This window comes from Palaemon carinicauda, chromosome 32 (genome assembly GCF_036898095.1).
Source record: "Palaemon carinicauda isolate YSFRI2023 chromosome 32, ASM3689809v2, whole genome shotgun sequence".
NCBI classification, from domain to species: domain Eukaryota; kingdom Metazoa; phylum Arthropoda; class Malacostraca; order Decapoda; family Palaemonidae; genus Palaemon; species Palaemon carinicauda.
Window position 1 is genome coordinate 24,799,651 of NC_090756.1, and position 24,035 is coordinate 24,823,685.

A 24,035-nucleotide genomic window follows, 5' to 3' on the forward strand; every position below is an offset into this window, starting at 1 on the left:
TATAATAAGCTGGATACCCAGTCTGCCATTCCCCCATGCCCTAGGACTGGCATTTTGGTTTCAAAATTATTGGTTTATTACATATTGGAATAAGGAGCTCATATGAGTGCTTTACTTGAGTCTGCTCAATATCTCCAGAGAGAAGAAGCATTAAAGACAATAAATATCTCATCATATTTGAAAACAACCTTAATAATAATAATAATAATAATAATAATAATAATAATAATAATAATAATAATAATAATAATAATAATAATAATAATAATAATAACAAAAACAATATACACATGAAATTTACAAAGGGACTCACAATTCATACAGACAAAGACGGCCTTGTGAGTACGTTCCTGGATAGCCACCTCAACCGAAGGGAGGATAGTAACAATGGTTTTGAGAATACTAGAGAAACTGATAGGGAAAAGACCACCTCTTGATAAACCACCAGACATCACGACCCTTCTATCAAGCCTACGTAACACAATTAAAAACAAGAGGAAGATTAAATAAGATAGAATAACGTGCTTGAGTGTACCTTCAAGCAAGAGAACTCATCTCAAGATAGTGGAAAATCATTGTACAGACTACATAGGTTATTCTGTCTTAAAAGATCTATTTCTAAGCTGGTTATTGTATGTTTTTTTAAATAAATATATACCATTCTTTATTGCTATTCATTATACATCAATTCTGCCTTGCACAAAGACTGTAACCTGTGTCTCTTTCCAAGATGGCTTCCCTTTGATGCCTATCTATCTTTCTCTTATATCATGGGAGAGAGAGAGAGAGCAGACGACACCGAAACCCGATTTGTTTACAGTTTTCAGACAGAAGTTGTGAGTGTTGGTCGTGCGCTTGCGTTGTCTTGTCGCTCTCACGACTCTTGGTAAGGATTTTTTTTTATTACCTGTCAGTCACAGGATGGTTAATTTCACTCTGAAATTACGTATATAAACATTAGATCGTTGCCTTGACGCCATTTGACTCGTAACGAGGCTGAAATATGTCTGCGTGAATCTGCAATTCCACTTTAGTCATGCATTACATATTGCAATCACCTTCTGGTGAATACTACGGCGTATGGTTCTGTCCGTAGAGGATTTCTAGCTTATTTGAGCCAGTATTTGCATATATAGTTATTTTTACACTTCAATAACCACCATTATTCGTTTAAAGTCCTAGCGAATTATGCTTAACTGGCTAACTGGACCGCATGTGACGTTCTAAAGCGCCACCGATAAAACCTACGGGTCAGAAACTCCCGGTTTGGATTCTCTCCATTTAAGAATTGAATATAGCCCCTTAAATATTTGCTTAGTTTATTGTTAACGAATGTTAAGTTTATTTAATTCATATTTTAGATAGCCTAAGATATTGTTTTTGCTTAATTTACGAGCTAATTCTATATTATCTGCTCAGGGACGTAAATCTAAGCCAGGCTAATGGCTAATTCTCAGCTTTCAAGTTGAGCTGAGAATAAGTATAAAGAATTCAAATGTTTTTGTAGATTTTGGCGTTTTATGTGGTAAAGCTTGATTCATTGATTTCTGTACTAAATATGAGAATTGCCGTTTACAGCATGCTTTTCCTATAGCTAGGCTGATTTTTTTTTATATTTTATTTTCTTTATTTTCAAAAATACAATTTTATCAATAAATGATTCTCTAAGTGCTTATGATGTAGGATGATCATCGCTATATATATTTTGACCAAAGATTGCAGATAAACAATTTCATCATCCTTTAAAATCTCTCGGTTTTGCTTGATTAAATAGAAAAAAATTGAAAAAGTGTGATGTAATTGGTTATTTATATGATAAAGTTTTGGGCATGAATTACATGTAAACTGATCAATTCATAAAAGGCAGCATATGTGTGTTATTTTGGTTTTCCTTTATTTTGATTTTTTTGTTGGAAATTGAAAAAAAAAATGATTTCTATCTACGTTTCTATATTTAGGATACCCCTGAACAAGTTGTGTGTGAATACGAGAATTACGAAAATATTTGATAAAAGAAAGCCTTCAATTATTTATGCTCATGTTTACTTCCGAGTGATTAAATAAAGTTATTTATTATTATTTGGTAACGTTTCCTGTCATAATATGTCTTCCGTGACAGATAGATTTAGGATTCCAAATGTCACGTCTTGCAGATTGAAGAGAAAGGCCAGAAGTAACCTAACATAGGTCTTAGCATTTGATTTTACCATCACTGCCCTTTTATCATTTGTGACCAAATTTAAGTAATTTCAGAGTTATGGAAGGTATATGATATTTGCTTGTTGGTAGTTTCCTTTTCTATTATGGTATAATTTCCTTGCAATTATATAATGTATTTAGTGTCAAAAATATATTCTCAGGTAGTACTGTAGTGAGTTTAGTACAATGGTGTTTACGGTACTGTTAAAAATTTACCTGGTAAATATGAAAGGCAATCATTTTTATCATCATTCATATATGTTGCTTGATTTGCAAAAATATAGGGAAAGATGAATGAGGTTAAACAGTGTGAAAAAAATTAATAAAGGTTGTTAGTGCTGTGAAATCATTATTTAGATAGGTCGAATTTTGTGTGATGGTTCAACAGAGCAGCCTATTTCATTCACCTTGTTTTCTCAGCTGATATGATTTTTCTGGATCGGCCATTAGAAAAATAACACTGAGGAATATTTTAGTTTTAGAATGGAATTTCCTTATCTGTATCTTATAGCTGCAGGAAGAGATTCTAACTATAACACTATAGAGGGTGATGGTGAGCTGAATCTGTTTTTTAACCCTTTTACCCCCAATGGACGTACTGGTACGTTTCACAAAACTCATCCCTTTACCCCCAATGGACGTACTGGTACGTTTCACAAAACTCATCCCTTTACCCCCATGGACGTACCGGTACGTCCTTGCAAAAAAATGCTATTTAAAATTTTTTTTGCATATTTTTGATAATTTTTTGAGAAACTTCAGGCATTTTCCAAGAGAATGAGACAAACCTGACCTCTCTATGTCAAAAATTAAGGCTGTTAGAGCAATTTTAAAAAAATATACTGTACTGCAAAATGTGCCTGGAAAAAAATAACCCCATGAGGGTTAAGGGTTGGAAATTTCCAAATAGCCTGGGGGTAAAAGGTAGAATGGAAATTTAATGTTATGCTCATCAGAGCACAGTGCAGGTATTACTTTATTTTAGCAAGATTTACGAGCATAGGATATGTGATATTTGATATGATAATAGGAATGCTCTTTTAAAACCATAAGTCCTTAATTTCCAAGTTTCAGACACATTAATTTTGCAAATGTTCGAGGAATAGGGAGGTGTGATTTATTGGAATGGATTGATCTGGTTTTTGTGTATACTTTATAGAAATGTACTGGTGCAGATCATTTGATAGGTAGGAGTGGTTACCTGAAAAGTACTATTTTGAGTATGGCAAATTTTGGAATAGCAAAGTATGTGAGTTTATTCATGAGGATGATGCTTTGGATTTTTATTAAAGATAGGGTATCTTGGTTTATATGTATGAAGTTACTGTAGGGATGTCTTGGTTTTAAACTGGCAGCTCAGGTGTGTTTCAGAGACTTTTTATATTTCCTAAGTAACAAACAACATCAGCCATTAAAGAATTGAATTGTATTAGTAGAAGTTAAATGGCTAAGTCTTTCACTGCTTACAGGTTCTTAAGCTTTCTTCGTAGTCTATTTGTAAGTTACCAGCATTGCAGAAATTTATAATGTAAGATTAACTTGAAAGGTTGATGTTATTAAGTTTCACTTTGAATTAATTTGCCTGTAAATTTATGCATAGATGAACTAAAGTAACGTAATCTTTTCTTAACTGGATCCTGAATTCTGCATAATAGCACAAAACTACATTCTGGTTATTTCATCGTTAACTATACAGTACTCTTTGTAAAGATCAAGAAACAAAGAACATTGGCTAACTTTTAGAGTACATTACAGTGTCAAGTCTATTTAGCGGTTAGACCTTAATGGAACTCAGGAGTTACTTAGTACTGGTTAGTGGTATGTTTTCAAAATCTCAACTAATGTTTGGCTAAATACTGAATTGTTTTTAGAGTTAATTGTCTTCATCTTCAACTTGTAAAGACTTATTGTCGTGGATAGGGGTGAAAAAAAGTTTAGGTATTATCAAAACTATTGATTTTTTATGTACCAGGTATGCTGTACTGTTTAGTGTAGTATTTTAGATAATTATAAGTTGATGCGCAGTAGTAGAGTATTCCTGCTTAGATGTGATATTATTTATGAATTTATTTTGATAAGAAATGTCTTTCTCATAGTCTGACTCACCTGAAGGAAATTTAAGCACAGTTAAGGTTAAAAATTTGAATAGCTACTTGGAGTAACAAGAGGAGAAGGTAGATCTTGGGGAGCTACGTACTATTTTATTTTAGCAATGTTCTGATGTCCTTTTTTTTATAATGAAATGCTGACTAGTTTCCCTTTTTTTCCCAGCTGATGTGGCAAGTTGCTGATTTTCCCTTATTGGAAAGGGAAACTTGATTTGTTGTGTATTCATACACAGGGAAAGTGAACCAACATACTGACTTTTATGCGTCTTGGTGTTTAGTTACTAAGAGGAAATCATTTCTGTTCTGTATGTTGACTACTGATCCAAAGCGTACATGTTTTTAAAGATGAAATAATTTAGTGGCCTTCAAATATTGTTTTTACACAATACAGTGTACTGTTATACATCTGTTAAGTGTTAGACTGATATATAAACAAGATAGAGTACAATAATTATTAGTGCCATTAAATTCCAGTGAATAATGGTTTAATGTAACAGTTATTGTATTGTTTATGGGACATTGGACTTAGTGAGAATAAACAATGGTGGTAACAGGGGAGACTGAACAGCCTCTGGTTGAGGAGGGCGCGCACGCCATCGTGACCCCTTCAAAGAGTACTCCTCCGCCCGAATACGCGCCACCCGAGTACACGGAACCTAGCCCTAATGCCGAAGCCTCTGCCGTAGAGAACGGCCACATCCAGATGATGGAACCGGAGGAACCCACCTTAGCCGAGAAGGTGGCGATGCAGAATTACGACGTTCCTGCCCACGTGCTCGCATTCGTGCCTCCTGACGGCGGTTGTCGTGCGTGGCTTGTGATGGTAGCCTCTTTTACATGCAACGGTATCATATTCGGTACCATCAATTCTAGTGGCCTTCTCTTCGAAAAACTGGTGGAGAAACTGAAGGAGGATGGAGTTGAAAATGCAGCCTTTAAAGCATGTAAGTACAGTCAAAGAGTTTAGTCTTTGCTTAACACTTGAGTATTTTTATCTAGATTTCTTGTTTATGTAGTAAAGTTGAGTACTGTATCTTTATGTACTCAGATTTCTTGTTTATGTCGTAAAGTTGAGTACTGTATCTTTATGTACTCAGATTTCTTGTTTATGTAGTAAAGTTGAGTACTGTATCTTTATGTACTCAGATTTCTTGTTTATGTAGTAAAGTTTTGTACTGTATCTTTATCTACTCAGATTTCTTGTTTATGTAGTAAAGTTTGAGTATCTTTATCCACTCAGATTTCAAGTTTATGTTGTAAAGTTTGAGTATCTTTATGTGAAAAATATTTAATTATTGTTGATATCAGTTCATAATTATCTTGAGCAGTTGTAGGGTTTGTTTTCGAAAAGGTGAACTTTGTAGAAGTGAGCATTTGGTAAAGAGAGATGGTACCAGTATTGTATCATAACGCATGGTCAAGAGTGATAACAAAAGCAGACCCCATTTCAATAACACACTTAATATTTCTAGATAGCAGCTGCTAAGGAGTGCCAAATTGGAGGTCTTTAAGATCTGTGGATTTTAGACGGTTATACGTTAACAGCAGAGTTAGGGAATGATGTCTTTCAGATGGTAAAAAACTGGAATAATAAGTAAGAGATAGTAGAAAGGTTGGTAATCTTTAAAGAAACAAATAAGGAACTTAAGACGAGAGAATAGCCAGCTACGTTCAGGCTACAAGAAGCAGCACACGTAGCTGAATATAATACCGTGGATAGTATCGCGGATAGTATCACTGGAGATAGTCAGGATTGGGGACTCGGCTTTAGCTAACATTAAAGAAAGGGAGGAGGAGAGCCATTGAGGTGGAAGGATGAGCCTTGGATGTGGTTCGAACATTTCAGTTACCTAGTTGGCGTATTGCATCGTGAAATGGTTACCATGAGTACTGGATGGAAAATGGCAGTAAGACTTGGGATGATGGGGAAAGAAAATGGCCAAACTTCCAGTAAATATTATATATATATATATATATATATATATATATATATATATATATTCTGTATAGTGTATGTATTTATACATTTGCAGAAGACCTAATTCTGTTTAGTAAATCATGGGAGGAATAGCAAAAGATGATAGATTGGAATAAGAGAGCAGAAATGTAGAACTGAAAATGAATATGAGTAAAACTATGATAATGTTCAATGAAAATGCAGAGACAACAAATAAGGGTTATGGACGAACCTCTAGAGACTTAATGAATATACATACATATGGTTAGATAGTAAGTGATCCCAAGGACCTGAGACCGAAATTAAAAGAAGAATAATCATGGGGTGGAGATATTTTGATAAATAAAATGAGACTATGAAATGTAAAATGTCCCTTTCTCTACAAGGAAATGTATTTAACTTATGCATAAAAATTTGGAGTCTTAATAAAGCCTTAAAACATAAGCTAATTACAATTCAAAGACCAGTGGAAAGAATAATAATGGTATTAACACTAAGAGACAGAAAAAGAAAACCTGGGTACAAGAGCAAGCTAAAGTAGAGGATATTCTAACAAGTAAGAAAAAAAAATGGACACATACAGGGCTAATAATGAGAATGATAGAAAATAGGTGGACATTAAGAATAACAGAATGGGTCCCTAGAGATTGTAAAAGAAGTAGAGGAAGGAAATAAAGACAGTTGATCGACGAGCTACGAAATTTTGTGTGTATAGACGCATAGAAAGACCATAAATAGACGGGAGTGGACGGAGGCGGAGATGTAGATAACAAATTAAGATGGTATGTACATATGGTGAGAATAGAGGTAGGACTAGCAGCCAGTCATAGTCGCAGTATATATGGAAGTAGCTGGATAAATACCAGTAGGAAGGACCTTAAAATTAAAACAGATGTAGAAAAAAAATGGAGATGGTGTGTACATGTGATGAGAATGGAGGTGGGACTAGCCGCCAGTCGCAGTATGTATGGAAGTAGCAGGATGAATACCAGTAAAAAGGGCCTTAAAATCAAAACAGATGTAGAAAACAAATTGAGATGGTGTGTACATGTGGTGGGAATGGAGGTGGGACTAGCCGCCAGTCACAGTCACAGTTTGTATAGAAGTAGCAGGATGAATACCAGTAGGAAGGACCTTAAAATCAAAACAGATATACAGAACAAATTGAGATGGTGTGTACATGTGATGAGAATGGATGTGGGACTAGCCGCCAGTCACGGTCGCAGTATATATGGAAGATGCTGGATGAATACCAGTAAAAAGGGCCGTAAAATCAAAACAGATGTAGAAAACAAATTGAGATGGTGTGTACATGTGGTGGGAATGGAGATGGGACTAGCCGCCAGCCACAGTATGTATAGAAGTAGCAGGATGAATACCAGTATGAAGGGCCTTAAAAATGTGAAAACAAATGGAGATGGTGTGTACATGTGATGAGAATGGAGGTGGGACTAGCAGCCAGTCACAGTCGCAGTATGTATGGAAGTAGCCGGATGAATACCAGTAGGAAGGGCCTTAAAAATGTGTACATAACTCATTGTAAATCCAAATCCATAAGCAGAATATCTGACATGAAGATTTTACGTAACAGGATATTAATATGCAGGCACACGTACGCCCATAGACACGAATCTCCAGTCTCCACTTTGTCTCCAAGAGTCCGTACTGAACCATACAGCTGTGTGAGTCAACTTCAGACCTATATAGAGATTGAAACATCTGCCGTTATTCTATCCACTTGGCAGGCGAAGATACGCATTGATTAAAGTTGAATAGGCTGTGGACGGGTAGGCGATGTATGACCAACCTACTTGACTCGGGCAGTGAAATCAAAGTTGAAAGCGAAGATGCGTAGTTTAGTCAGGTTTGGGTATACTGGTTTATCTCTCTCTCTCTCTCTCTCTCTCTCTCTCTCTCTCTCTCTCTCTCTCTCTCTCTGTGGATAAATTTTTATTTTATATTATGTTTATATTGGTCCGGAGCATTTTACGAAAAGTTTATATATATATATATATATATATATATATATATATATATATATATATACACATATATATATATGTGTATACATACACACCATACTGTATGTGTATATATATATATATATATATATATATATATATATATATATATATATAGTATATGTATTTAAAACTATTTAAACATTCTAAATATGGAAAAATAATTTCAATATACGTACGCATACTCGTATATATATATATATATATATATATATATATATATATATATATATATGTGTGTGTGTGTTTATTTATTATAAACAGCTTTGAAAACAACCCCCAACTGTGTTAGATTTCACAACCATAATCTTATAACCACTTGATAATCAGAATAAAAAATAAATAAATATACACTCATTTTCACCTTCATGGCCAAACACCAATAATTATCTCTTCCATCTGACCGAAGACGAATTATCAGTCAAAGATAATAAGTGTTTACTCTGCTTCTTTGGACAGCTAGTCAAGATAAGGATAAAATGTGATAAAACTTGCAATTGTACGTTATAGTTATTTTAGTATGAGATGCATATACATTTTGAGCTTTATGAAGTTCGTAGTTTTATTTCTTTCAATCACTTGAGTTGATGTTTGGCCAGTGATTTCCTAATGTTATATAAGTTTCAGGTAATTCATAAGAGATTTCAGCATTTGCTTAAAGTGTACAAAACGGATTTTGAGCGAAGCGAAAAATCTATTTTTGGGTGAGATAGCCATGTTGTCCTGATGGAAGTTCCTATAGGGTAGCTACCCAAGGAAGCTCCTATAGGGTAGCTACCCAAGGAAGCTCCTATAGGGTAGCTACCCAAGGAAGCTACCCTATAGGAACTTCCATCAGGACGACATGGCCTGAGCCCAAAAATAATAATGTCCACTGCAGGACAAAGCCCCTGCAAATGTCAATTCATACCTGGGGTTTGGCCAGTTTTCAACGTGATGGACACTGTAGATTGGTGATAGTGGGAGACTTTTGATCGTTCGCAGCAAACCAACCTAGTATGGGGGACCCTAACTAATACAGCTTTGCTGATCATGGCGATACGCGAACCTTTCACCACGTTAAGGCACACACACATATATATGTATATATATATATATATATATATATATATATATATATATATATATATATATATATATATATATATACTTTGAAAGGGGTTCCAACACTTTCTTTTGTAAAATATCATCCTTTTAATGGACTCCTATACTGTTAATTTCCAATAATAAAGAAAATGCGTATATTAATAATCTTTAGATACAATGAATAATATTTATATTCTGCCGATGGAAAACATAAATACGAAAGAATTATAATTATTAATTCAAGAAACGTTCGTACCACCCAAACTTGCATAGCTTTGACATTCATCTTTCATCATCGCGATAACATTGACCTAAAAAAAAGCCTGCTACACAATTCTATCATGAAAGGAGAGACCTTGATACCTTAAGACCTGGCTCTTATAATCGGATTAATTTCCCTCATGTTCTTGGGAGAGGGGGCGGGGGGGGGTTGATGTTTCATTTGATGATTGACTGATTGATTTTGAGGTTTTCTGGCATCCTGATAAGGTCATCGACGCTGATTGTATATGAAGATAACATCAACATCACCCTTGTTATGATGATGTTAAGGCACGCTGTCTACTTGTCTTATTGTTGTTGTTATTATTATTATTATTAGTAGTAGTAGTAGTAGTACTAGCTATTCTACAACCCTAGTTGGAAAAGCAGGATGTTAATAGCCCAAGGGCTTCAACAGGGAAAATAACCCAGTGAGGAAAGGAATTAAGGAAATTAATAAACTACAAGAGAAGTAGTTAATTAAATAATTGAGCGAGGTACTGTCTGAAACATGTCTCATATGGCTAACTGTAGACAGTAAAGGTTTAAAGGCCGATCATGAGTGGCAGAGACAAAGGACAGTGAGACAATGCCCTAGAGACTGACCATATCTTGAGTGAGGTACTGTCTAAAGTATGTGTCATATGGCTAACTGTAGTCAGTAAAGGTTTAAAGGCTGATCATGAATGACAGTGTTCTTGAGACTGATCGTATCATAGCCCCCTCAACACCCAAGCTAGGACCAGAGAGGGCGAGGCAATGGCTGCTGATGACTTAGCAGGTAACCGTATAGGCTCCTCCAAACCCTCCAATCTTAGCCATATGAAACTATCGAGCTCGGTCGGGACTCGAACCCCAGTCCAGGAGATCGCTAAGCAGGGACGTTTCCAATAGGCCACCACAACCCTAAAGCCAATTTAAAACATTACTTTTTCATAAATTTTTTTGGTTCTCTCCTCTGTCTTAGCTGTCCAGCTTTTTTAACCCTTTCACCCCCAATGGACGTACCGGTAAGTCCTTGCAAAAAAAAAAAAAAAACTTATTTACCTTTTTTTGCATATTTTTGATAACTTTATGAGAAACTTCAGGCATTTTCCAAAAGAGTGAAACCAATCTGACCTCTCTATGACAAAAACTAAGGCTGTTAGAGCAATTTGAAATAATATATTGCAAAATGTGCATGGAAAAAAAAAACACCTGGGGGTTAAGGGTTGTAAAGTTCCAAATAGCCTGGTGGTAAAAGGGTTAACTTTTCAAAGCTTCACGAGGCTACATAGCATCCTGAGATCCATTTCAAATTTCCCTTCTTCACTCTGGCTGTCCAACCTCTTCAACTTTCAGTTCATAGTGCAACACCAGGATTCCCCCCCCCCCCCCAATGCACCATGGTAAAAGGTCTCCCCAGCCCCAGCGGTGGATCATATGGCCCTAATTTATAAATCCAGAAATCTATCGTATCATGTTCTGAACAGGACAGGTTACAGAACCATCTTTACTCGTGTTAACCTAGGAAGTAGATTCTGTTCCTGGTAGTTAGTCGGCTGTGTTGGTTGCAGCTATGGCTATGCAGTATGTTGTAAATCAAATAATAGTTTAGTCATACCAGTAGAATTAACAGTAATCTAAGAGAGTGTGGAGAACTGTATTTACTGAAAGCCAGTGGTGAGAGAGGTTGTTTGTACTGAAGGTCAGTGGTGAGAGAGGCTGTTTGTACTGAAGGCCAGTGGTGAGAGAGGATGTTTGTACTGAAGGCCAGTGGTGAGAGAGGCTGTTTGTACTGAAGGTCAGTGGTGAGAGAGGCTGTTTGTACTGAAGGCCTGTGGTGAGAGAGGCTGTTTGTACTGAAGGTCAGTGGTGAGAGAGGCTGTTTGTACTGAAGGCCTGTGGTGAGAGAGGCTGTTTGTACTGAAGGTCAGTGGTGAGAGAGGCTGTTTGTACTGAAGGCCTGTGGTGAGAGAGGCTGTTTGTACTGAAGGTCAGTGGTGAGAGAGGCTGTTTGTACTGAAGGTCAGTGGTGAGAGAGGCTGTTTGTACTGAAGGCCTGTGGTGAGAGAGGCTGTTTGTACTGAAGGTCAGTGGTGAGAGAGGCTGTTTGTACTGAAGGCCTGTGGTGAGAGAGGCTGTTTGTACTGAAGGTCAGTGGTGAGAGAGGCTGTTTGTACTGAAGGCCTGTGGTGAGAGAGGCTGTTTGTACTGAAGGTCAGTGGTGAGAGAGGCTGTTTGTACTGAAGGCCTGTGGTGAGAGAGGCTGTTTGTACTGAAGGTCAGTGGTGAGAGAGGCTGTTTGTACTGAAGGCCTGTGGTGAGAGAGGCTGTTTGTACTGAAGGCCAGTGGTGAGAGAGGCTGTTTGTACTGAAGGTCAGTGGTGAGAGAGGCTGTTTGTACTGAAGGCCTGTGGTGAGAGAGGCTGTTTGTACTGAAGGTCAGTGGTGAGAGAGGCTGTTTGTACTGAAGGTCAGTGGTGAGAGAGGCTGTTTGTACTGAAGGCCTGTGGTGAGAGAGGCTGTTTGTACTGAAGGCCAGTGGTGAGAGAGGCTGTTTGTACTGAAGGTCAGTGGTGAGAGAGGCTGTTTGTACTGAAGGCCTGTGGTGAGAGAGGCTGTTTGTACTGAAGGTCAGTGGTGAGAGAGGCTGTTTGTACTGAAGGCCAGTGGTGAGAGAGGCTGTTTGTACTGAAGGTCAGTGGTGAGAGAGGCTGTTTGTACTGAAGGTCAGTGGTGAGAGAGGCTGTTTGTACTGAAGGCCAGTGGTGAGAGAGGCTGTTTGTACTGAAGGTCAGTGGTGAGAGAGGCTGTTTGTACTGAAGGCCAGTGGTGAGAGAGGCTGTTTGTACTGAAGGTCAGTGGTGAGAGAGGCTGTTTGTACTGAAGGCCTGTGGTGAGAGAGGCTGTTTGTACTGAAGGTCAGTGGTGAGAGAGGCTGTTTGTACTGAAGGTCAGTGGTGAGAGAGGCTGTTTGTACTGAAGGCCTGTGGTGAGAGAGGCTGTTTGTACTGAAGGCCAGTGGTGAGAGAGGCTGTTTGTACTGAAGGTCAGTGGTGAGAGAGGCTGTTTGTACTGAAGGCCTGTGGTGAGAGAGGCTGTTTGTACTGAAGGCCAGTGGTGAGAGAGGCTGTTTGTACTGAAGGTCAGTGGTGAGAGAGGCTGTTTGTACTGAAGGCCTGTGGTGAGAGAGGCTGTTTGTACTGAAGGCCAGTGGTGAGAGAGGCTGTTTGTACTGAAGGTCAGTGGTGAGAGAGGCTGTTTGTACTGAAGGCCTGTGGTGAGAGAGGCTGTTTGTACTGAAGGCCAGTGGTGAGAGAGGCTGTTTGTACTGAAGGTCAGTGGTGAGAGAGGCTGTTTGTACTGAAGGCCTGTGGTGAGAGAGGCTGTTTGTACTGAAGGTCAGTGGTGAGAGAGGCTGTTTGTACTGAAGGCCTGTGGTGAGAGAGGCTGTTTGTACTGAAGGTCAGTGGTGAGAGAGGCTGTTTGTACTGAAGGCCTGTGGTGAGAGAGGCTGTTTGTACTGAAGGTCAGTGGTGAGAGAGGCTGTTTGTACTGAAGGTCAGTGGTGAGAGAGGCTGTTTGTACTGAAGGCCTGTGGTGAGAGAGGCTGTTTGTACTGAAGGTCAGTGGTGAGAGAGGCTGTTTGTACTGAAGGCCAGTGGTGAGAGAGGCTGTTTGTACTGAAGGCCTGTGGTGAGAGAGGCTGTTTGTACTGAAGGCCAGTGGTGAGAGAGGCTGTTTGTACTGAAGGTCAGTGGTGAGAGAGGCTGTTTGTACTGAAGGTCAGTGGTGAGAGAGGCTGTTTGTACTGAAGGCCTGTGGTGAGAGAGGCTGTTTGTACTGAAGGCCAGTGGTGAGAGAGGCTGTTTGTACTGAAGGCCAGTGGTGAGAGAGGCTGTTTGTACTGAAGGCCAGTGGTGAGAGAGGCTGTTTGTACTGAAGGCCAGTGGTGAGAGAGGCTGTTTGTACTGAAGGCCAGTGGTGAGAGAGGCTGTTTGTACTGAAGGCCTGTGGTGAGAGAGGCTGTTTGTACCGAAGGTCAGTGGTGAGAGAGGCAGTTTGTACCGAAGGCCAGTGGTGAGAGAGGCTGTTTGTACCGAAGGCCAGTGGTGAGAGAGGCTGTTTGTACCGAAGGTCAGTGGTGAGAGAGGCTGTTTGTACCGAAGGCCAGTGGTGAGAGAGGCTGTTTGTACCGAAGGTCAGTGGTGAGAGAGGCTGTTTGTACCGAAGGCCTGTGGTGAGAGAGGCTGTTTGTACCGAAGGCCAGTGGTGAGAGAGGCTGTTTGTACTGAAGGCCAGTGGTGAGAGAGGCTGTTTGTACTGAAGGCCTGTGGTGAGAGAGGCTGTTTGTACTGAAGGTCAGTGGTGAGAGAGGCTGTTTTTACTGAAGGTCAGTGGTGAGAGAGGCTGTTTGTACTGAAGGCCTGTGGTGAGAGAGGCTGTTTGTACTGAAGGCCTGTGGTGAGAGAGGCTGTTTGTACTGAAGGCCTGTGGTGAGAGAGGCTGTTTGTACTGAAGGTCAGTGGTGAGAGAGGCTGTTTTTACTGAAGGTCAGTGGTGAGAGAGGCTGTTTGTACTGAAGGCCTGTGGGTGAGAGAGGCTGTTTGTACTGAAGGCCTGTGGTGAGAGAGGCTGTTTGTACTGAAGGCTTGTGGTGAGAGAGGCTGTTTGTACTGAAGGTCAGTGGTGAGAGAGGCTGTTTGTACTGAAGGCCTGTGGTGAGAGAGGCTGTTTGTACTGAAGGTCAGTGGTGAGAGAGGCTGTTTGTACTGAAGGTCAGTGGTGAGAGAGGCTGTTTGTACTGAAGGCCTGTGGTGAGAGAGGCTGTTTGTACTGAAGGTCAGTGGTGAGAGAGGCTGTTTGTACTGAAGGTCAGTGGTGAGAGAGGCTGTTTGTACTGAAGGCCTGTGGTGAGAGAGGCTGTTTGTATTGAAGGTCAGTGGTGAGAGAGGCTGTTTGTACGGAAGGTCAGTGGTGAGAGAGGCTGTTTGTATTGAAGGCCAGTGGTGAGAGAGACAGGTTATTCCTTGATTTTATGTTTCTATTTCTTGTCTTGTTTTACCTCGTTGTTTGGAAAGACAGTGATGGATTGTTGTGAAATTTTGGTGAAAATGTTGTACTTAGAATTAGGTCCCTTCAGATTTTGGTGTTAGTTTTTTGTTTTCTTAGTTTTGTTTATTGTTTGTGAGAACTTTCGAATTGGTAGCTATGCGGATTTTAGCTTTTTCTTTAACGTACAGAAACATATGAAGAATATTCAAAATTCTGTTGGTATGTTTAGCATCAAGTTAAAAACCAGCCCAGCGTATGTTGGTGTTTATGTACGCTTTATTTACACATATGGAGTCCTTTGAATGGCCATACAGTACTACATCGGATCCTTCTCTCTGGCTACGGTTCATTTTCCCTTTGCCCACACATACACACACCGAATAGTCTGGCCTATTATTTACATACTCTTCTCTGTCCTCATACACCTGACAATATTGAGACTACCCGACAATTCTCCTTCACCCAATGGGGTTACTGCACTGTATTTATTCAGCGGGTACTTTCCTCTTGTTAAGGGTAGAAATGACTCTTCAGCTATGGTAAGCACCTCTTTTAGGAGGACACTCCAAAATCAAACCATTGTTCTCTAGTCTTTGGTAGTGCCATAGCCTCTGTACCATGGTCTTCAACTGTATTGGGTTAGAGTTTTCTTGCTTGAGGGTACACTCGGGCACACTATTCTATCTTATTTCAATTCCTCTTTCTTTGTTAAAGTTTTTATAGTTTATATAGGAGATATTTATTTTGATGTTACTGTTCTTGAAATATTTTATTTTATCTTGTTTCCTTTCCTCACTGGAATATTTTCCACGTTGGAGGCGTTGGGCTTATAGCATCCTGCTCTTCCAAGTAGGGTTGTAGCAAGTATTACTAATATATATATATATATATATATATATATATATATATATATATATATATATATATATATATATATATAAATATATATATATATGTGTGTGTGTGTGTGTGTGTGTGTGAGAGAGTGTGTGTATGTATTTGTATTCGTGGGCAAGTCTTAAAGTATACATTGAATAAATACTTTATTTTTTTTCCAATACATAGAGGTATTTAAATGAAGATATCACAGGCCAAGGTTATGTTCAGATCAGGACACTTCGCTTAACGAATTTTGTTCCCAAGTCTGAAATCTGTTGTTCCTCTTTAAAAGACCTTCTCTCTCTCTCTCTCTCTCTCTCTCTCTCTCTCTCTCTCTCTCTCTCTCTCTCTCTCTCCCCCTCTGCAGTCAGTGCATCTCAGGCGGTGTACTGTAGTCATTTAAAGGTCTTTGTAGTGTTTCTCCTGCCTCATATGCACCTACTTTATATCCTTCTATTTTGCTTCCATTTCTGCTTCATTTCTTCCAATTTGCTGTCCAACCTCTTTAACTTTTACTTCATAGGGTAACTACAGGGTTTTCCAGTTGCAATAGGGTGCTCTCTCTCTCTCTCTCTCTCTCTCTCTCCTCTCTCTCTCTCTCTCTCTCTCTCTCTCTCTCTCTCTCTCTCTACCATGTTGTTATTAAAAGCCAATAATACTCATACAAAAATTACTATCATAACTATTAACTATATCCTTATTACTTTCATTCCTATCCCAACAACTCCCATCAATACCATTACTATTCATTGCGAGTTCTCTTGCTTGAGGGTACACTCAGACACCCTATTCATCTGGTACCTTATTTCCTCACTGGACTATGTTTCCTTGTTGGAGTCCTTGAGCGTATAGCATCCTACTTTTCCAAATACGGTTGTGGGTTGTGTAGTAATAACAACAGCAACAACAACAACAACAACAACACTTTCCTTCTCGTAGCAACAGCCTCCCAATATTCAATGGTCCATCTAATATTTCGCCTTCTGGGACGTCTCCCATCTATCCATGTCCTTGTGGCTGCTGTGGCTAGGATTCTGGCTAGCGGTCATCCTATCCTTCAGGGCTATCGCTATCCTGCGGTCAGGGATGCTGGGGAGAGAGAGAGAGAGAGAGAGAGAGAGAGAGAGAGAGAGAGAGAGAGAGAGAGAGAGTGAGATCATGAAAGTTCTGACACCATGAATCATGTCTTGTGGTCCAGATGAATAAGGAGAGAGAGAGAGAGAGAGAGAGAGAGAGAGAGAGAGCAAATGAAAGTTCTAACATCATGCATCATGTCTTATATTCCAGATGAATAAGTTTAAGAGTGGAGGATTATTATTATTGAAATGGAAGAAGAGAGATAAAGTTTAGGATAAACACGAAAGTTGGTTCCGAGGTCAGGCCTCTATTCAGTGCCATATGGTAGGGAGAATTTGCGCATTATAGAAAGAAGGATAAAATGGAAAGGATAGATAAAAGGAAAGTGAAGGATAGGGTCTTTACAGAGTATAGATATGGGATTGATAAAAAGCTTTGTTGTAGATTTAGGAATTTTTAAATGGTATTGTTGGTGATAGAAAAATTATAATTATAGTAATAATAATGATTTATTGCTTTGTAAGATATATGTTATGGTCTTGTAATACTAATTTTCTGTGAATAATTAAACAAGATTATATGTGGAATATATGATACATACACACACACACACACATATATATATATATATATATATATATATATATATATATATATATATATATATATATATATATATATATATACACGTGTGTGTATGTATATATATATAAGGGAGGGCACAATATGTTAGTAATTTTACAATTATCGTATTGCATATTATTATTATTATTATTATTATTATTATTATTATTATATAAATCTCTTTGTCCATCTTTATTTATTTCCATTTGGAGGTCGCTGGAAATCAATATGGGATGCTGTGGGGAATTTCTCTCTCTCTCTCTCTCTCTCTCTCTCTCTCTCTCTCTCTCTCTCTCTCTCTCTCTCTCTCTCTCTCTCTCTCTCTCTCTCTTTATAGTTTATTTATGAAAGATTTATTTTAATGTGGTTACTGTTCTGCAAATATGTTATTTTAATTGTTCATTACTTCTGTTGTAGTTTATTTCCTTTTCTCACTGGGGTACTTTTCCCTGTTGGAGCCCTTTTGCTTATAGCCTCCTGCTTTTCCAACTAGGGTTGTAGCTTAGCTAATGATGATAATAATAATAATAATAATTATTTCACCTGTTTTAGCCCTTTGGCTTATAGCATCCTGCTTTTCCAACTAGGGTTGTAGCTTAGCTAATGATGATAATAATAATAATAATAATAATTATTTCACCTGTTTTAGCCCTTTGGCTTATAGCATCCTGCTTTTCCAACTAGGGTTGTAGCTTAGCTAATGATGATAATAATAATAATTATTTCACCTGTTTTAGCCCTTTGGCTTATAGCATCCTGCTTTTCCAACTAGGGTTGTAGCTTATCTAGTAATAATAATAATAATAATATCTTTCCCTGTTGGAGCCCCTGGGCTTATAGCATCCTGCTTTTCCAACTAGGGCTGTAGCTTATCTCGTAATAGTAATTGTAATAATAATAATATTAACAACTCTTCATTGCTGTAACGACATAGCTAAGAGTGCTTTCATTACGCTGTTTACTGAGTTTTCAAAGATAAGTATATTGTATTTGCTGTCCATTTCAGCTTATAATAGCGTAATAACAGAGAGGTCCCATGCAGGAGTTGTTTACTTTCTTGTTGACTTTTTTTTCTATTTTGGTTTGGCGTTTTTGAAGTATGTATGAATACTTGAATGTACACTTAGATATATATACATATGTATGTATATTTATATATTGACGTATTGAAGATGAGCGCAGTTTGGTGTGGGCAGTATTTGGAGGGGTTACCATCCGTAGAGTAATAGTTATTAGTTTAGTAATCTCATACAGTAATACTACTGTATGTATCGTGTATAAATAAAAATCGATTTTAAAAAATAATAACGTATAATTTTCATTTTATAATAAAATTATTTAAAATTTATTTTAATTTTAATGAATATATCTTAGCAACATTGATATATTAGCTTTCTAGATGGCAAGTCTAGACTGCTAATCAGAGTTAGTTGATATTAATTAGTTTAGGGAACTCATACTAACGAGGCTGTGTGCATAGCAACGAATAATTTTTTGCAATTAAGATGATAATTTGAATTATAAACTAAGTTAGATTTAAATTACAATATTCTCTCTCTCTCTCTCTCTCTCTCTCTCTCTCTCTCTCTCTCTCTCTCTCTCGTCTCAACACGCGAATTACCATCATGAATACCCTGTGGTTATTTCAAGGAGTTTCCAAGAAGACTCGCGTCTAAAGTGGCACCTTCCGGTGTCTTGCGCATCTGAAGTTCAAGGACCTGGGTCTGAGGAGAGTCTTTCTATGGAACGTTTTATTATTTCTATGGAACGTTTGAACGTTTTATTTCGTAGTTGTTACGTTTTTCTGGTTAACGTTTTCTTTATTGTTTCTCTGGAGATGATTATTTATGTGGAAGTGATTATTCATTTGTTTTCTAGGGAATGTTTATTAATGAAAATAGAGGATTTTTTGTACATTGCTATATAATAGTGGTATAAGAAAAGATGAAACACTGAGCTGTAGGTAACAGTAGGAGAAGTAAAGGAAGCGTAGTTCCACCCAGACCTGAGCTTGCTTTTACGGCCGAAAAATCGCAAATACATGGGTTTTTACACTGAAAAACTGCGTAGGATTTTCCACACCAAAAGAAGAAAAAATTATGAATTGTTCTAATAAAAAAAAAAAAAAAACGCGCGGCTTTGCACAGCGAAAAAACGCACGGCTCTGCGCAGTAAGATCTGGAAGGCTTTGCGTGGCAAAAAAACCGCACGGCTTTGTACATAAAAATAAATGCACGGCTTTGCGCGGCTAAAAACCACACGGCTTTGTGTGTCAAAAAAGCTGCGCTGTTTTGTTCGCCAAAAAAAACTGCACGGCTTCGCGCGGCAGAAAAACCACACTTTTGCTTGCCTAAAAAACAGCGCAGTTTTGCTCGCAAAAAAAAAAAAAAAAACAATTTTGCACCAAAAATAAACTGCATAGGATTTTCATGCTCCCCAAGAAGTCCACAATTTTTTTTGTTTCCAGAAAATCCGCACAGAAATCACCCACCAAAAAATCTCTCTCGGGGGTACGTCCTCAAAATCAAATCCTATCTCTCACGACCATTAAACTTTGATAACATTCGCGTGACGATTCATTAACAGTTAAATTACCAGTTAATCCATCGCATGTATGGGACGATTAAGGGCCAAGGAGTGGGTGTTATTAACCTCATTACTTCGTCATGACTTGCAAAGGTACACCTGCCTTCAGTGATTTCGGTTTTGATTGGTTAATTTGGGAGTTTTTCAAACAGGTGTTTTCGTGGGAACTATTCCTTTTGATGTGAGTTTTATTGTGTTTTATTGTGTTGTTATTTTGTAAATAAGGGTTGTTTGTATGTGTATATATGCTTGTTCATACACAAACACATACATACACACTTATACATGAGTACACACATAAAAATGTGAAGACTTTGTTGGAGTTAGTCATTTTTCTTTTGGGGCTATAATACATATTTCATGGTCTTTACGTTTTAGCTGTCCTGACTTTGGACACACGTCTCTCTCTCTCTCTCTCTCTCTCTCTCTCTCTCTCTCTCTCTCTCTCTCTCTCTCTCTCTCTATATATATATATATATATATATATATATATGATAAATTTTGCACATTTAAACGTGTTTTTCGTATTTGAAATAAGCCATATATATTAATACATTAAAGTCTGGATTCTGTTAACGACCTTGGGATAATATAATATGTGGCTTTTTTAATAAACATACGTACATACACACACACACATATATATATATATATATATATGTGTGTGTGTGTGTGTGTGTATAGTACATATATATTAAGTTCTGTAGTCATTCTTTAATCTTGTTATATAATCATGCTAAGCACACAAACACCAGACGTGAGACCAGGGTCGCAACTTCACTCATAACAAGAAATTTCGATTCATTTTAAAATATATATATAAAAAAAACTAATCCTATCTTGGTTTACGATTTATCTGATTCAGAGGCAGGTTTATTCATCCCCATTCTTTTAATTATGCGTTTTAAGCCTTGGATAAGGTTGCCCCTTCTTTCGGACTCTGTGAGAAGTGGTAGAAGAGGCTCTCGAAAAAGAGTCGCTTCTTGTAATTTTGTTATTGTAAGACGATTCACGTCGGACTGGTAGATACAAAATGAATCGTGCTGGTCCATGATCATAAGGCTTAACGAGAGAGAGAGAGAGAGAGAGAGAGAGAGAGAGAGAGAGAGAGAGAGAGAGAGGATTTTTAGTCCATCCGCGGAGACTCAATTTACTCTTGGGTAGAGCGAATTAGTTTAAACGTTTAGAGAGTATGATCTTGTCTAACTTATTCTTAAATTCTTTTACCGTGTTACTGTTCACTACATCCGCCGAAAGTTGGTTCCAGGGAGGGAGAGAGAGAGAGAGAGAGACTCTATTTACTCTCGAATAGAACGAATTAGTTTAAACATTTAAGAGTGTTTTTATGATCTTGTCTAACTTATTCTTGAACTCGTTTACCTAAGTGTTACTGTTTACTACATCCGCTGGGAATCTGTTCAATGTATTTGATATTTTCCATGTAAAGAAATTACCACATTGAGCGGTATTGTATCTTTTCAATTCCAGTTTGTATCCGTTGCTACTGGGCTGATACATGCTAAGCGTGAATAGATTGTTGTAGTCTATGTTTGAGAGAGAGAGAGAGAGAGAGAGAGAGAGAGAGAGAGCGCGCATTACATCAAGTGTGTTTATGTTTCAACAGTAGACGGTATTAAATTGTGTTTGATTCTTGACATGAACTTGTTTTCGCTATTTCATTACTATCCGTTTTTGTCAATAGTAGGATTTTGGAATATATATATATATATATATATATATATATATATATATATATATATATATATATATATATATATATATATCAAATACGCCTTATATTTTTGATACATTAATGTCGGGATTCTCTTAACGACCTCGGGATCAGAGCCCCAGGCGAAATCACACAAAGCCAAGAGCTTGTGACCGGCCAGGAATTCTTCGTGGCCAAGTGGTAGTTAACTGTCTCTACAAGTTTGCTGGACCAGGGTTCGATTCCCGGCCGGTCACAAGCTCTTGTCTTTGTGTGATTTCAACTGGGGCTCTATTCCCGATGGTCGTTAAGAGAATCCAGACATTAATGTATAAAAAATCTATGGCTTATTTGAATATGAAAAACTCGTCCAAATGTGCAAAAATTTATCATATATATATATATATATATATATATGTATGTATATATATATATACTAATATTCAGTTTCTCTCTCTCTCTCTCTCTCTCTCTCTCTCTGATTTTTAGTATTATTATTTCTAAAGAATCAGTTTGAGATGAATTTGCTACACTAATACCCAATCATTTTCTCTCTCTCTCTCTCTCTCTCTCTCTCTCTCTCTCTCTCTCTCATTTTTACGACTTCCGCCAACGCAGTTGGAAGGAGGTTATGTTTTACCCCTTGTTTGTGTTTTTGTTTGTTTGTGAACAGCTTCCTGGCTACAATTTCAGTCGTAGAGTAATGAAGCTTGCAGGGATTAACTGTTATGTCAAAAGCTGAAAAGGATCAAATTTTGGAGGGTCAAGGTCAAAGGTCAAGCAAAATGTCCAATTCACGTAATCAGCCATAGGTTTGGACATTGTTGTCACAGACTTCAAAATTAGTTCGTATTTGAGTGTATGAAAAATCCACGCCAGTTAAAACCTGTCAAGGTCAAAGTCAAGGTCGAGAAATAAGCTGCCGCGGTGGAGGTCTGCGCTCTACTGAGCTCCACCTATAGTTAAACATAGTTTTAGTTTTATTTTAATGTATGGTTCGTATTTGAGAGTATGAAAATCCACGCTAATTAAAACCTGTTAAGGTCAAAGGTCAAGGTCGAGAAATAAGCTGCCGCGGCGGAGGTCTGCGCTCTACTGAGTGCCCCTTTAGTTAAACATAGTTTTAGTTTTATTTTTATTGTTGTGGTTAAGTATTGAATAGATGGCCCACTGTAGTCCATTTCTTTTAGCCAGGCATATTTGCACTGACTTGCAACGGTGCCCTTTTAGCTCGGAAAAGTTTCCTGATCGCTGATTGGTTAGTATTATCTTGTCCAAAAAAATCAGCGATCAAGACACTTTTTCCGAGCTAAAAGGGCACCGCTGCGAGTAGGTGCAAATATGCCTCGCTAAAAGAAATGAACGTACCTCCACAACTCATAACTGCCGCAGCATTTATAGATGGGCTTGACGTTTATGCTCATGAGCTGTACTTGAAAACTCTACACACCTAGAGTTGAATACTAGAACCTCACGAGTTACGTAATAAGAATTTGAAAGTAACGTGACATTAATACGTTCATCTGTCATCTCTTCCTCGAAATCCATATGGAGATGATTGCCCCCTGGTGGCAGTTTGGAGAAAATTGTCTTAGTAATTTGTGATGAGTCAGCTGATGGATGTGGTCCCGTGGTTTGTCGGTGTCATGTGCTTGGTGTTTTTTATATTGGGATTTTACGTGTTAGTTTTATTATTGTTGTAGTGATTTTTGTTTTTATTGTTATTATTGTTTATTACTGTTGTTGTTATTATTATTATTATTATTATTATTATTATTATTATTATTTATTTTGTTATTATTATTGGTATTTATTGCTGCTGTTATTATTATTATTATTATTATTAATTATTATTATTATTATTAAGATTTTTTATTATTATTATTGTTATTATTATTATTCAAGCTTTTAATATATTCAAATAAGTAGGAATACTAGAAAACACAAGGACTGTTATTATTATTATTATTATTATTATTATTATTATTATTATTATTATTATAAGAACTTAAGCGAAAGCTAACGATGGATAACTCATAATGAATAAATATTTAAGATAAAACCAATAAAAATTAATTTTGACTCAATGAAAAAGTATTTATACCAATTTTGAAGAGTAGATTTAGAACGATTCAACTGCGTGATTAGGAAGATCATTCCATAACCTGGTCACAGTGGGAATAAAACCTCTGGAAAATTTTATATATGAGATGATCAAAAGGTAAGAGATTGAAGGTTTAAAGGCCTCTCATGAGTGGCAGAGGCTAGGGACAGTGACATTGCCCTATCAAGCAGGACAATGCCCTAGAGACTGACTGTATGTTTATGAGATTAGCACCTAAGCTCCCCCTCTCTACCCAAGCTAGGACCAGGGTGGGCCAGGCAATGGCTGATGAAGACTCAGTAGGTAGATCTATTAACCCCTCCCATCGTTAGCTTACAAGGATGGTGAAGTTGCAGACACTACAAAGAAACTATAGACCTTGAGC

At 37.6% G+C, this 24,035-nt stretch overlaps 1 protein-coding gene across 3 annotated transcripts in view; it reads left to right on the top strand.

Moving 5' to 3' along the window:
• Positions 1–800: 800 nt before the first annotated feature.
• Positions 801–24,035, top strand: part of LOC137625347 (monocarboxylate transporter 10-like) — a 192,200-nt gene continuing 168,965 nt past the window's right edge. For all 3 annotated transcript variants that reach the window (XM_068356194.1, XM_068356192.1, XM_068356193.1), the window contains exons 1-2: positions 801–886; positions 4,471–5,251. In XM_068356194.1, the coding sequence (XP_068212295.1) occupies positions 4,849–5,251 (403 nt within the window). In that variant the 5' untranslated portion in view covers positions 801–886; positions 4,471–4,848. The remainder of the gene's footprint in view (positions 887–4,470; positions 5,252–24,035) is intronic.